Below are 13,681 nucleotides of genomic sequence, written 5' to 3'. Positions count from 1 at the left end.
TCTTACAGAATTGCACTCCTAACTCTGACACGAGTTTTAATACGTCGCGCTAAATACTATGCTACCATGGTGTCCATATAATGTTCTGTGAATCTGTCAGATATATGGCAGGAAATTGGTCAAGACTTTCAATTCATTGTAGTCTTTTTTTTTGTCAGTTTTACCAACTACTTTACCCATTACCCAAATAGCCTTCGTCCCAACTTGTCTTCCGGATATTTTCAATGAGATATCTGATGATATCTACCCAAACTCTGGTCGTTCAGAAGATATTGAGTGGGGGGGGGGGAGGGGGTGGTATCCTGTGGCCATGAACCACCCCAGGGGTCAACCAGGACATCATCCAAGAGTTCAGTTTCTATGTTATTGTGGGCAAAACAACGTGGATGACTTTAATTCCCTGTCTGTACTTTCTGTAAGACCATAAGGCATTGCAGCAGAAGTAGAGGCCATTTGGCCCATTGATTCTGCTCTGCTAATCCAGCACAGACCCACTAACCCATTCAAACTCCACTTCTTTTCCAGTTCCTGTCAGTCACCTTATGTACAGACACTCCTGTGCCTACCATCACTTTATGGACTTACAATCCATCTACAGAATGCATATAAGCTATATTATGTACTTCTATTTATTGTGTTCTTTATTATATTTTTTGTGCTGCATCAGATCTGGAGTAAAAGTTATTTTCTTCTCTTTTACACTTGTGTACTGGAAATGACAATAAATAATCTTGAGTGATTTATTATCCGTCTGTACATCTTGTTTTACTCCCTCGGTCTACTTACATACAGTACAGCATGATCTGATGCATGGCCCATGAACAGGTGGTTTACACTGTCTCTCAGTACATGAAACAATTATCTATAATTCCTGCCCTCTTTATTTCAGCTTCTGATGTGCTAGATGGGTGGTCTCTACCAAAGGAGGTCTAGGACACTCCGTCCCTCCGCTTGCCTGTAGGTCATCCTTGGGTAAGGTGTAGCACTTGTTTAGCCCACCCTCCCCAATCAGGGTCAAGTGAAGCCAGGGGAGCGGGTGGTGGATGGTCATATGAGCAGCCAGTGCATATCACAAGTCCTGGTTATGTGACCATTGACACCAGGCAGACAATCTCTGAAGAGTATCGACAATGGCTGGGGTCGCCTGCCTTGGAAAGACACTGCCAATGGCAAACCACTCCTGTAGAAAAATCTGCCAAGAACAATCATTCTCATGGAAAGACCATGATCGCCCACATCATACAACAACGAATGAACGAACAACGTGCTAGGCCAGGGGTGACGGACATTTTTGAAACAAGACAGAGGAAGCAAACATAAGCAGAGCAAAGGCAATTCCAACTGTCCCCACTGTTTATTTTCCTAAAGTCAACGTGTACAGCAGGCCTGAGAGGATTTCAAATCGTATTCTTGCAACCATTTTGCTGGCACTGAGCCAGCATGAGACCTTTCCAATGAAAACATCTCACTACTCTTGCATTGTTAAAAACATTCACTGCTTCATTTGGCTGTAACGATAATCAATCTTTTTATTACGGGTGGGGTTTAAAAATTGAGGGACAGCACTGCATGTCACATGCCAACAAAGTTTCCGTGTGTGCCAACAGAATTTCTGTCTGTGCCATCTGGAACGTAGCAGGAGAACAAAGATACATATATTACCTCTCTCTCTTTCAGTGCATTTATTCATCTACCTTTTTATTGTACCTTATAGCAGTTTTTTGAATGTTTTACACTGTACTGCTACTACAAAACAACACATTTCATGATACACTGTACATCAATGGTAATAACCTTGATTCTGGATAATAATCTAGCCCTGGCTAGACCAGGAATGGACAACGTATGTTAGCACCACTCGTCAGCCGATAAGACTCTGGGATACTGTATATCCAGAGTCTCCTATTTAAATAGGAATATTGGAAGTTTGCACCCTAGGGAGCTTCCCAGTAAATGGTTTAAGGTGATTCTGTTCAATTGTTTGGCTCAGTTCACCAAAACTCTTTCCTCAGGGAGTTATATAATCAAGCGGATCATGATAGACAAATAATAGTGTGTCACAGTTCCTTAAGTAAATGGATAAGAGACACTAATTTGATATGTGTGTAATTACATTCCTCAAACATCCCAAGGCACTTTGCAATCAATGAACTAAATCGTTAATCTTTTTAAAGCAGCCCGATGAGAACCTGATTGCCCTCTCCCTGGGTTATGTAGGGTCTGTTCAGAGGATGCCATTAGCACTATGAGAACCTGAGTAGGTCAGACAGCATCTGTTGAGAGGAGTACATGGTCAGCGTTTGGGGCCAAGACCCTTCATCAGGATTCAGCCTGGAACAGCAACTGTTTAATCCCCACCATGGATGCTGACTGATCTGCAGAGTTCCTCCAGCATTGTGTGTGCGTTACTCTTGATTTCCAGCGCCCGCAGAATCTGAATTGTTTTCAGGGAATCTCGGTATGATCACATCTCAGATGTTGCTGCAGCAGGAGAGGACTTTTGCCGGAATATCAGTGACTGAAGCAGTAGGGAAATGATAAAAATAAAAACTGTAAAATTACCTTTATTTGTCACACATACACCAAAACATACTGTGAAATGGTTTCATTTGTGTCAAATCAAATCAGCGAAAATTGGGCTGGGGCTGCCTGCAAGAACTTGTTATACTTTCAGTGCCGCTGTTGGGTTCCCAGACTTACTAACCCTAATCTTGTATAAAACATTGGTGAAGCCTAATCTGGAGTATTGTGTGTAGATTTGGACACACACCTAAGGGGAAGATGTATATAAGGTTGAAAGAGTCCAGAGAAAAGTTACAAGGATGTTGATGGGACTGGAAAGACTGAACAGGTTAGGACTGTATTCTCTAGAACGTAGCAGACTGCAGATTTGATAGATGTATACAAAGTTATGAGGGGAATAGACTGAGTAAATGCAACCTCATTTCCCACTGAGGTTGGGTGGGACTACAATAGAGGTCATGAGTTAAGGGTGAAAGGTGAAAAGTTTAAAAGGAACATGAAGGGAAACTTCTTGCATTTCCTCCCACATTCCAAAGGTGTACAGGTTAGTAGGTTAATTGGTCACATGGGTGTTAATTAAGTGGTGTGGGCTCGTTGGGCCAGAATAGCCTGTGACAGAGCTGTATCTCTTAATAAAAATTGTAACTTCTCAACACATCAGATATTATTATCAACGGAATGTTGTGAACCTTGTCTCTGTACTCATAGTGAATGGCTGCCCATATTGTTGATATCCTTTGTTTCGTGTTTTTTTACCATCCCAGCATAACATCCACCAGCTGTCTCTTGGGGTCAGAGGAATGTGTACGTGCATAGGGAGGGAGGAGCATGGCTTTCTTTGTTGTTTGCCAGGTTGTTCTGACAAGCATTGTGGGCATGTTATGTTGGCACCAAAAAGTGTGGCGACACTGGCAGGCTGCCCCAGCACAACCTCAGTGTTGGTAGTTAATGTAAAAGACACATTTTACTGCATGTTTCAATGTTCATATGATAAATAAATCTAACTCTCTTATGGAAATCCAGTGCCCAAAAGACAGACTACTTCAAACTCAAATGAGTACTCAAGGTATCTGTTTTTTAGAAAAAGGATCTGATCATATAACCCAAATATATCATAAAACTGAGAATAAAATGTTATGCTTATATATACAGGCACAAAATTGCATAAATGTTAAAAGAAACAACCAGGACTTCACAGAAATACAATAAGTAATAATAAAACATATCAGAACAATTTGATTGCATTCAGCACTTCAGATATACAAATTCTGCCTTTGCCTTGAATCTAAAGCATTTCCTCCTGACCACAGTAAGTTGAGATTCTGAAACAGCAGATAAGTATTCTAAAATATGGTGCTTTAAACATAATCTGGTAAATCAGCGGCTAAATTAAAATCTATCTTGTACTCTATTGGTTAACGATGATGATCTTTACACTTGATATCTAAATATATAAACACATTTTGAATCATAATCTTCTTTTGCAGCTTTCAAGTGACTGTATCATGAGAATTATCATTGGTCCCTACAGAAGTTTACAGAGCCACAATATACTTAAGCAAAGTTAATGAACTTCAGAATCAAGCACCAACTAATTCATAGTAATAAATACATTATTCCCTGAGTGTACCACTCTGTGTCCTGCATGCATCATCATACACAGTATCAATGGAATTACTCAAGACAACCTGTATAAATAAAATAAAACTCTGCATTAAGTTACAATGGAAACAAGCATGAAAGTAATTTTCTATCAACCACCACATTCAAACATCAATTCTGCGTTATACAGTAGTAAACTAAATAAAATTTAAAAGCCTCCCAAGATTTCCCCAAGCCCCATCCAACAACCAACAAAAATAACACGCAATTGGCTTACAGTTGCTATGTCTCATGGATTTGCCTGAGAGGTCAATTGTGCTTAGTTCCTACCGTTAATTTCTTTTAGTGGTCAGAACACTAAACACAGAATTGCACATTTTCACCACTTCAGCACCATCAGAGCAGCAAACAACAATTCACAAGCTTTGAAGCACAGCCTGCCCAATGTCAGCGGAGAATCCAAAAGTATACAAATTGCACAGGCAATAATTTTCAAATTTACGTTGTAGAAACACTGACTCACCATTTAAATAATCTACGAGGAGAACAATCAAACAAGAATAGCAGGGTGATTTAGGTGGATAGGAAAGTTTGGAGAAATTTTATCAGGAATATTTTGGAGAATGTCAATTAGGAGATCCTGGAGAGATCCCATTTGAGACTTTGGAGAGATTCACTCAGCGAGTCAGGAACAACTTCTTCCCCTCTGCTATCTGATTTCTAAATGGTCATTGAATCTTTGGACACTCCCTCACTTTTTCTTAATATACAGTATTTTCGTTTTGCACATATTTTTAATCTATTCGATATATGCATACTGTAATTGATTTTTTTCTTCTCTGCTTGATTATGTATTGCATTGAACTGTTGCTGCAAAGTTAATGCCACATGCCAGTGATAATAAACCTGATTCAGATTCTGAGATCCCTTTAGAGACATTTTGGGGGAAATATCATTTAGGAGATCTTGGAGGGATACCATTTGAGACATTTTGGAGAGATCCCTTTAGAGACATTTTGGGGAAATATCATTTAGGAGATCTTGGAGGAATACCATTTGAGACATTTTGGAGGAATCCCATTTAGGACATTTTGGAGAGATCTCATTTAGGCAGGAAGGAAATTTTGGAGAAAAGAAAATATCCCACACAAAACAATTGTTCAATATTGTGCTGGCAGTGCCTATATAGTATCTCTATTTAAACTTTGAAAACGTCATGCATATCAAACGACAGATCGATGTTCACCACAAACGTAAACGGCACTTGGACGAACCCGCCTCCTGGTACGTCCCGGCAGCTGAGGCAAAAACTTAAAGGTTTTCGGCAGCAACTCCACGCAAGCATCCCGAAACTTCTTGATTCGCCAATAGTAAATTAAAGGGTTAAGTGCAGATTTGAGGTAGCTCAACCAAAGGAACCAGGTGCTTATTTCAAAGAAGTTAACTTTATGGTAAAAACTTTTGTTGAAAGTAGAAACAAGGCTGTATGTGGTGAATGGTGCTGAGCACAAAGTGAAGATGATGAAGAGGATCAAAATGGTGGTGAAGGCACGAGTTTTGAAGCTCATGTCGATGGTCAACTGGCACGGTTTCTGCAAGCTCATCAGCCCTAGCTTACTTGCTTGTCCCAAACAAATGCTGTCTGAGTTGCTATGGATCCGGATTGCATTATGCCGAACAGTGTTCAGGATGCCCATAAAAGAGTACAACATCAGCATGAAGGGGATGAAAAAAAACACTATGATTATTAATAGGACGTACACCCGATAACCAGGGTCCGTAGAGTAGCCGAAAACACACTGCGGAGCTCGAGATGGTACGGGCAAGTCTGGACTACCGACCGCAAGAGGAAAAGCCATACAAAATGCCAATCCCCAAGAGACAGCGATGAGAAGCTTAGCACGGTAAGGGTTCAGTTTGTCTTGACGCTGAACAATAATGAGGAATCGATCAATACTAATTATAAGCAAAATAACTACACCCTCTATCACAAACAGCCAGAAAAACATGGCAGACACCCTGCAGAAGATATCTCCAAAGATCCAGTAAGTCGTGTTGACCGTGATCAGGGCAAAAGGCATATTCATTATTGCGAGCATCATGTCTGCAAAAGCTAGATTTGCCAGGAGGATATTGATGGCTGATCGCATAGCTGCCTTCTGGTAGACCATGAGACAGACGATAAAATTCCCCAAGAAAGAAATTAAAGCAATCACCAGCATAATCACAGAGAGGAGGACCTGCAGAGGGAGGCCCATCCCCCCGTAGGCTGACTGAGAGGGGATTGATGTGCTATTTCCCACAGAGTTCCCTTCTGAAGCTTTGTAAGTCACTGATCCTTCAGCAACAGGAACTTCCATCTCACTGTGAATTACTGGACGTGCTGTAGAGTTGAAAGAGGCATGTTCATAAGTGACAATTGTGCCATTTGAGCTTCCTGCATGCGCAGTCAGGAATGGAGAATAGACCATGATTTTCCCATTGATAAACCACCGACAGAACAGGAAGAAGGTGTAGCTGGATCATCAGGTCAAGTACGAATAACGGCTGTTACACGAGGGCTAAAATAGCCCATTCCTCCAGAAGCCAAATAGTGACCCTCAGCTGTTGACTGGACTGTTACTGCATTCCACACTTCCACAATCTGCAAAAAAAATGCACTGATTACTTTTGAGAAACATTTGCATTTCCTGCTTCATTGCTTTTTGTACAATTCTTTGTAATTATTGAATATTGCTGTTTGCCAACACACCACAAATTCCTAACACATGTAAATGTACTGTACATGGTGAATAAAATTGATCTTTGAGCACAATAATCTTGGCAAACTTACACTTCCAGGCAAGTTCAAATGCAACAGATTTCACAGCGGTTTAAAACACATAACCTAATGATATTGCAGGTTTAGTCAGAACTGCCATGGCAGCAAACATGACATTGCAAATTAAGATAACAAAAAGTTGCAAAATATTACAGGAAAGGCAACCACTAATGCAGGTGCCTTTGTGTCCTGTTTGTAAAAGGCTGATGTGGAGGTACAGCAAGAGATCAGAATGTAATCACTGAAATAACATAGGAAGGCAATGTTATTTAATTTATTTAGTTTGATTTATTATTTTCTGAGATACAGTGCGAACTAGGCCCTCCCGACCCTTCGAGCCACACCGTTCATCTATCCCCCGATTTAACCCCAGCCTAATCACAGGACAATTTACAATGACCACTTAACTTACCAACCAGTACATCTTTGGACTATGGGAGGAAACCGGAGCCCTCGAGGGAAACCCATAGTCCCGGGGAGAATGTAAAACTCCTTACAGACAACAGCAGGAATTGAACTGGGGTCGCTGGTATGATAATGGCATTATTGTAACCATGACACCACTGAGCCTCCCAAATTTATGCAGATAATTTGTGCTTATTCATGACTTGTACATAAAATCTCCATTAAATATTTCTTACTGTAATTTATAGCATGTTTTATGTGTTGCACTGTTGTAGAATATCCAAGGGATGGTTTTTTAGAACAGCTTGTTGTTGAGCCCACTCGGGGATCGGCTGTGCTGGATTGGGTGTTGTACAATGATCTGGTGATGATAAGATAACTTATGGTTAAGGAACCCTTAGGGAACAATGATCACAATATGACTGAGTTCACATTGAAATTTGAGAAGGAGAATCTAAATTCCTATGTGTCGGTATTTCAGTGGAATAAAGGAAATTCCAATGGCATGAGAGGGGAACTGGCCAAGGTTGACTGGAAAGGGACACTAGCGGGAAGGACAGCAGAGCAGCAATGGCTGGAGTTTCCGCAAAAAATTAGTGAAGTGTAACGGATATATTCCAAATAAGAAATTTTCGAATAGGAGGACACTAATGTGGTTGACAAGTCAGAGCCAAAGTAAAAGCTAAAGAGAGGACATACAAGGAAGCTAAAGCTGATGGGAAGACAGAGGATTGGGAAGCTTTTAAAAACTTGCAGAAGGAAATTAAGAAGATCATTCAGAAGGAAAAGATGAATTATCAAAGGAAGTTGGCAACAACTATCAAAGAGGATACTAAAAGCTTTTTTAAGTATAAAAAGGGTAAAAGAGAGTTGAGGGTAGAAATAGGACCAAGCGAAAATGATACTGGAGATATTGTAATGAGAGACGTAGAGATGGCGGAGGAACTGAATGCGTATTTTGCATCAGTCTTCACAGTGGAAGGTGTCTGCAGTACAACAGTCAAGAGTGTCAGGGAAGTGAAGTTTGTGCAGTGAAAATTACAGCTGAGAAGGTGCTCAGGAAGCGTAATGGTCTGAGGGTGGATAAATCCTGAGGTTCTGAAGGAAGTAGCTGAAGAGATTGCGGAGGAATTAACAATGATCTTTCAAGAATCGAAAGATTCTGGCACTGTACCGGATGAGTGCAAAATTGCAGATGCTACTCAGCTACTTAAGAAGGGTGGGAGGCAGCAGAAAGGAAACTATAGACCTGTTAGTTTGATATCAGTGGTTGGGAGTTGTTGAAATCGATTGTTAGGGATGAGATTATGGAATACCTGGAACCACATGAAAAGATAGGCCAAAACCAGCTTGGTTTTCTGAAAGGAAAATCTTGCCTGACTAACCTACTGCAATTCTTTGAGGGAATTACAAGGCAAAGGAGATGCAGTAGACATGGTGCACTTGGATTTTCAGAAGGCCTTTGACAAGGTGCTGCACATGAGGCTGCTTAGCAAGATAACAGCCCATGGAATTACAGGGGAGTTACTAGCGTGGGTAGAACACTGGCTGATCGGCAGAAAACAGAGAGTGGGGATAAAGGGATCCTATTCTGGCTGGCTGCCTGTTATCAGTGGAGTTCCACAGGTGTCGGTATTGGGATGCTGCTTTTTATGATGTATGTCAATGATTTGGACTATGGGATTAATGGATTTGTGGCTAAACTTGCCAATGATACAAATATAGGTGGAGGTGTGGGTAGTGTTGAGGAAACAGAGAGCCTTAGATAGTTTAGGGGAATGGGCAAAGAAGTGGCAAATGAAATACAATGTTCGAAAGTGTATGGTCATGCACTTTGGTGGAAGAAATAAACTGGCAGGCCATTTTTTAGGTGGGGAGAGAATTCAAAATACAGAGATGCAAAGGGACTTGGGAGTCCTTATGCAGGATACCCGAAAAGTTAACCTCCAAGTTGAGTCAGTGGTGCAGAAGGCAAATGCAATGTTGGCATTCATTTCTAAAGGTATGGAATATAACAGCAGAGGTGTGATGTTGAGGCTCTATAAGGCACTCATGAGACCACACTTGGAGTATTGTGTGCAGTTTTGGGCTCCTTATTTTAGAAAGGATATACTAACATTGGAGAGGGTTCAGAGAAGATTCACAAGAATGATTCCAGGAATGAAAGGGTTACCATATGAGGAACATTTGGCAGCTCTTGGGCTGTATTCCCTGGAGTTCAGGAAAATGGGAGGGTATCTCATAGAAACACTCTGAATGTTAAAAGGCCTGAACAGATTAGATATGGCAAAGTTATTTCCCATGGTAGTGGAGTCTAGGACAAGAGGGCACAACTTCAGGATTGAAGGACATCCTTTTAGAACTGAGATGCAGTGAAATTACTTGAGTCAGAAGGTGGTAAATCTGTGGAATTTGTTACCACGAGCGGCTGTGGATGCCAAGTCATTGGGTGCATTTAAGGCAGAGATAGACAGGTTCTTGATTAGCCAGGGCATCAAAGGGTATGGAGTGAAAGCAGGGGAGTGAGGATGACTAGAAGAATTGGATCAGCTCATGATTGAATGGCGGAGCAGATTCGATGTGCCGAATGGCCAACTTCTGCTCCGATATCTTATGGTCTTAAGCTCATTTGCCATTTTCTTTGTTTCCCATTAGAATTCGCCAGCTTAATTCTCCAATTGTCAAATATCAGCTCTTGTTTCCCTTTCACTCTTTATATAACTGAAAAATACTTTTGGTATCCTGTTTTATATTATTGGCTAGTTAGCCCTCATATTGTATCTTTTCCCTTATAGTTTTTTTAGTTGCCTTTTATTGGATTTTAAAAGCTTTTCAAACATCCAATTTCCCACTCACTTTTGCTACCTTAATTGCTTTTTCCTCAGTTTCTATGCAGCCCTTAATCTTCCTTGTCAGCCACAGCTGTCTACCCCTGCCATTTGAGAACTTCTTCTGTGGGACCTATCTGTCCTGCATCTTGTGAACTATTCTCAGAAACTTCAGCCATCTCTGCTCTGCTGTCATCCCCACCAGTCTGCCCTCCTCCAATCCACCAGGGCAAGCTGCCTTCTCATGCCTCTGTAATTCCCTTCCCATAAAACCCACAGCTATCAAAAAACCAACAGCAGCTCCAGAGATCCCATCCCAAGGTAAGGAAGAATCTTCAATGATGGGCTACACTTGGAGATAACTTGAAAAACTGGCTCCAGACAAATGAGTCTGGCCAGCTGTCATCATGTAAGTTTCCATATACTTGATTGAGATTTATTTTCTTTCAGGCGTTTACAGGAAAATAAAGAATACAACAGAATTTATGAAAAACTCTGCATGAACAAAGACTGGCAAACAACCAATGTGAAAAGAGAAGACAAACTGTTGAAATAAAAATAAATGAGAGTTGCAAAGAGTCACTGAAATTGAGTCTGCAGCTTGTGGAATCAGCTTAGGGTTGCATTGAGTGAAGTTATCCATGTTGGTTCAGAAGCTTGATGGTTATAAGGTAATAACTGCTCCTCAGCCTGGTAGATTGGGACGTGAAGCTTCTACACCTCTTGAGAAGAGGGCATGAGGTGGCTGTGGAGGCCAAATCATTGGGTATATTTAAGGCATCAAAAGGTATGGGGATGACTGAAAGAATTGGATCAGCCAATGATTGAATGGCAGAGCAGACTCGATGGGCCAAATGGCCTACTTCTGCTCCTATATCTTATGGTCTTATCTTATGCACTGCTACCGCAAAAACAAATTTCACGACAGATGTCAGTGATAATAAGCCTGATTCTGATGTGATGCTTTAATCTTGAAGCCACGTCCGGAGTGTGTCTGAGGGTCATCAATAGTCGATTTCCCCCCCAGATTGAGTGAGAAGCTAGATATCTGACAGCTGTGGGTTAGCATAGGTGCACGTGAATTCAGAATGGATAGAAGAGATAATGAGCTATTTGAGAAGGAATTGTAAAATTAATCTTTTTAAAATATTTTACTATAATGGACTATATTGTGCTAAAAGAGCAGGTTTGTATTAAGTCACAATTTAAATGCTCCATGGAGGTTTTGTATCTACTTTAAACTAAGTACCACGGTTCCAGTTTTGAGCTGCTGGAGTAGTTATCAATCCCACAGAACAGAGAAGATAATGACATCTCCACTCTTCACTGCAACAGTCACATATAAAATATAAATCTTTATCAAGCAAACCTTCCTCAGACCACAAAATCTAAATTGAAAGTCATTGTACTAAACCATTCTCTGCTAAGATGGCAGCATACAGAGACGCAGGAACTGCGACAGAGGTGTGCTCCCTACTAAAAGCCTGGGATGTTGCACTTTGAGCAGCCAGGGGACACCACATCTTAGGCAACAAGAGGGCAAAGACCACTGCGCTCAAACAATGCAGCAGGAACAGATGATGTTTGAAAAACTCATGTCTGATGGTGATCCCCAGTGTATGTTGCTGAGCATCAAGGACATTACTGCCTCGGCAAGGAAAACAGTGTTGACTGTACCAATGATGTTTCTCTTCCTGACACTCCAAAACAACTTTTATAAAAGCTAAGCCTCCCTGGTGAGCAGCCACTGTCTGAGACAGCAGATGTGAGAAGGACTCTGCAGAGAGCTAACTCCCATAAGGCAGCCAGGCCAGACAACATCCCAAGCTGAGTACTCAGGCAGTGTGCACACCAGCTCACTGATGTCTTCACAGACATCTTCAACACTTCACTCATCCAAGCTGCTGTCCCACATTCTTCAAATCAGCCACCATCATCCCTGTAACAGCAAACTCTACACCTTCAGAACCAAACAACTACCATCCACTGGCAATGCCACCAATCATCACAAAGTGCTTTGAACGGCTGATAAATATACATATCAAAACTCCATTGCTGCCACACTGGAGACTCACCAGTATGTCTACCGACAGAACTGCTCTATGCTCCTGACCCTGACACACCGAGAAAACTGGGATACTTATGTCAGAATGCTGTTTCTGGATTTCAGTTCAGCATTCGACAGTATTGTCTCACAGATCTTTGTAAATAAACTCCCACTCTTCGGTCAAAATACACCACTCTGCAACTGGGTTTTGGGTTTCCAAACAACCGGATGCACAAATGCTCCTCCTCCCCGGCATCTTCATTGAGGTTGTGCTGAGCCCCTTTGCTGTACACTCTGATGACACACGGCTGTATGGCCAAACACCCAAGCAAGCACAAAGTCAACTTTACCGATGGCACGACAGTGGTGGGGCTCATTAACAACAATGATGAGAGGAGGTGGAAGAGCTCGAGTCCTGGTGTCAGGCAAATAACCTTTCTCTTAATGTCAACAAGACAAAGCAGAATGGTTACTGACTTTAGGAGAAAGTCACACCACTCACACCCCCTTTACATCGGCGGCACAGCAGTGGAAACTGTGAGCAGTTTCAAACTCCTGGGAGTGCGTGCACGTCTCATGGTCCCAGGACATATCCTACACAGTCAAGAAAGCTCAACAATTTCTGTACATTCTGAGAAGGCTGAAGAGAGCTGGACTTTGCACATCTATACTCACAACAATCTTCAGATGTACAGCAGAGAGCATCCTGACAAGCTGCATCATGGCTTGGAAAGGAAACTACACAATGGCAGACAGGAAGGATCTACAACGGGTAGTCAAAATTGCCCAAAGTATCACCAGCACTAGTCTACTATCAAGGACATATATACAGAAATGTGGTGAAAAAGGATCAGCAACATAATGAGGGATCCCACCCACCCTGCTCATGGACTGTTTGTCCCACCCCCATCAGGGAGAAGGTTATGTAGCATCCACACCAGGACCACCAGACTCCGAAACAGTAACTTCCCCAAGCAGTGAGGCTGATCAACACCTCCACCCACTGACGCACCCCTCCACTCCCAGACTCAGAAACAGTCACTTTCCCCAAGCAGTGAGACTGATCAACACCTCCACCCACTGACCCACCCCTCCACTCCCAGACTCAGAAACAGTCACTTTCCCCAAGCAGTGAGGCCGATCAACACGTCCACCCACTGACCCACCCCTCCACTCCCAGACTCAGAAACAGTCACTTTCCCCAAGCAGTGAGGCTGATTAACACCTCCACCCACTGACCCACCCCTCCACTCCCAGACTCAGAAACAGTCACTTTCCCCAAGCAGTGAGGCTGATCAACACCTCCACCCACTAACCCACCCCTCCACTCCCAGACTCAGAAACAGTCACTTTCCCCAAGCAGTGAGGCTGATCAACACCTCCACCCACTGACCCAGCCCTCCACTCCCAGACTCAGAAACAGTCACTTTCCCCAAGCAGTGAGGCTGATCAACA

At 42.2% G+C, this 13,681-nt stretch overlaps 1 protein-coding gene across 2 annotated transcripts in view; it reads right to left on the bottom strand.

Annotated features, from left to right (window-relative positions):
* Nucleotides 1-292: 292 nt before the first annotated feature.
* Nucleotides 293-13,681, bottom strand: part of gpr63 (G protein-coupled receptor 63) — a 126,358-nt gene continuing 112,969 nt past the window's right edge. For both annotated transcript variants that reach the window (XM_059981384.1, XM_059981383.1), the window contains exon 4: nucleotides 293-6,769. In XM_059981384.1, coding sequence (XP_059837367.1) covers nucleotides 5,349-6,596 — 1,248 coding nt within the window. In that variant the 5' untranslated portion in view covers nucleotides 6,597-6,769 and the 3' untranslated portion in view covers nucleotides 293-5,348. The remainder of the gene's footprint in view (nucleotides 6,770-13,681) is intronic.

The sequence above is a fragment of the Hypanus sabinus genome, chromosome 10, assembly GCF_030144855.1.
Source record: "Hypanus sabinus isolate sHypSab1 chromosome 10, sHypSab1.hap1, whole genome shotgun sequence".
Classification (NCBI taxonomy): domain Eukaryota; kingdom Metazoa; phylum Chordata; class Chondrichthyes; order Myliobatiformes; family Dasyatidae; genus Hypanus; species Hypanus sabinus.
Note: the sequence above shows the minus strand (reverse complement) of the source record. Positions and strands in the feature narration are given on the sequence as shown.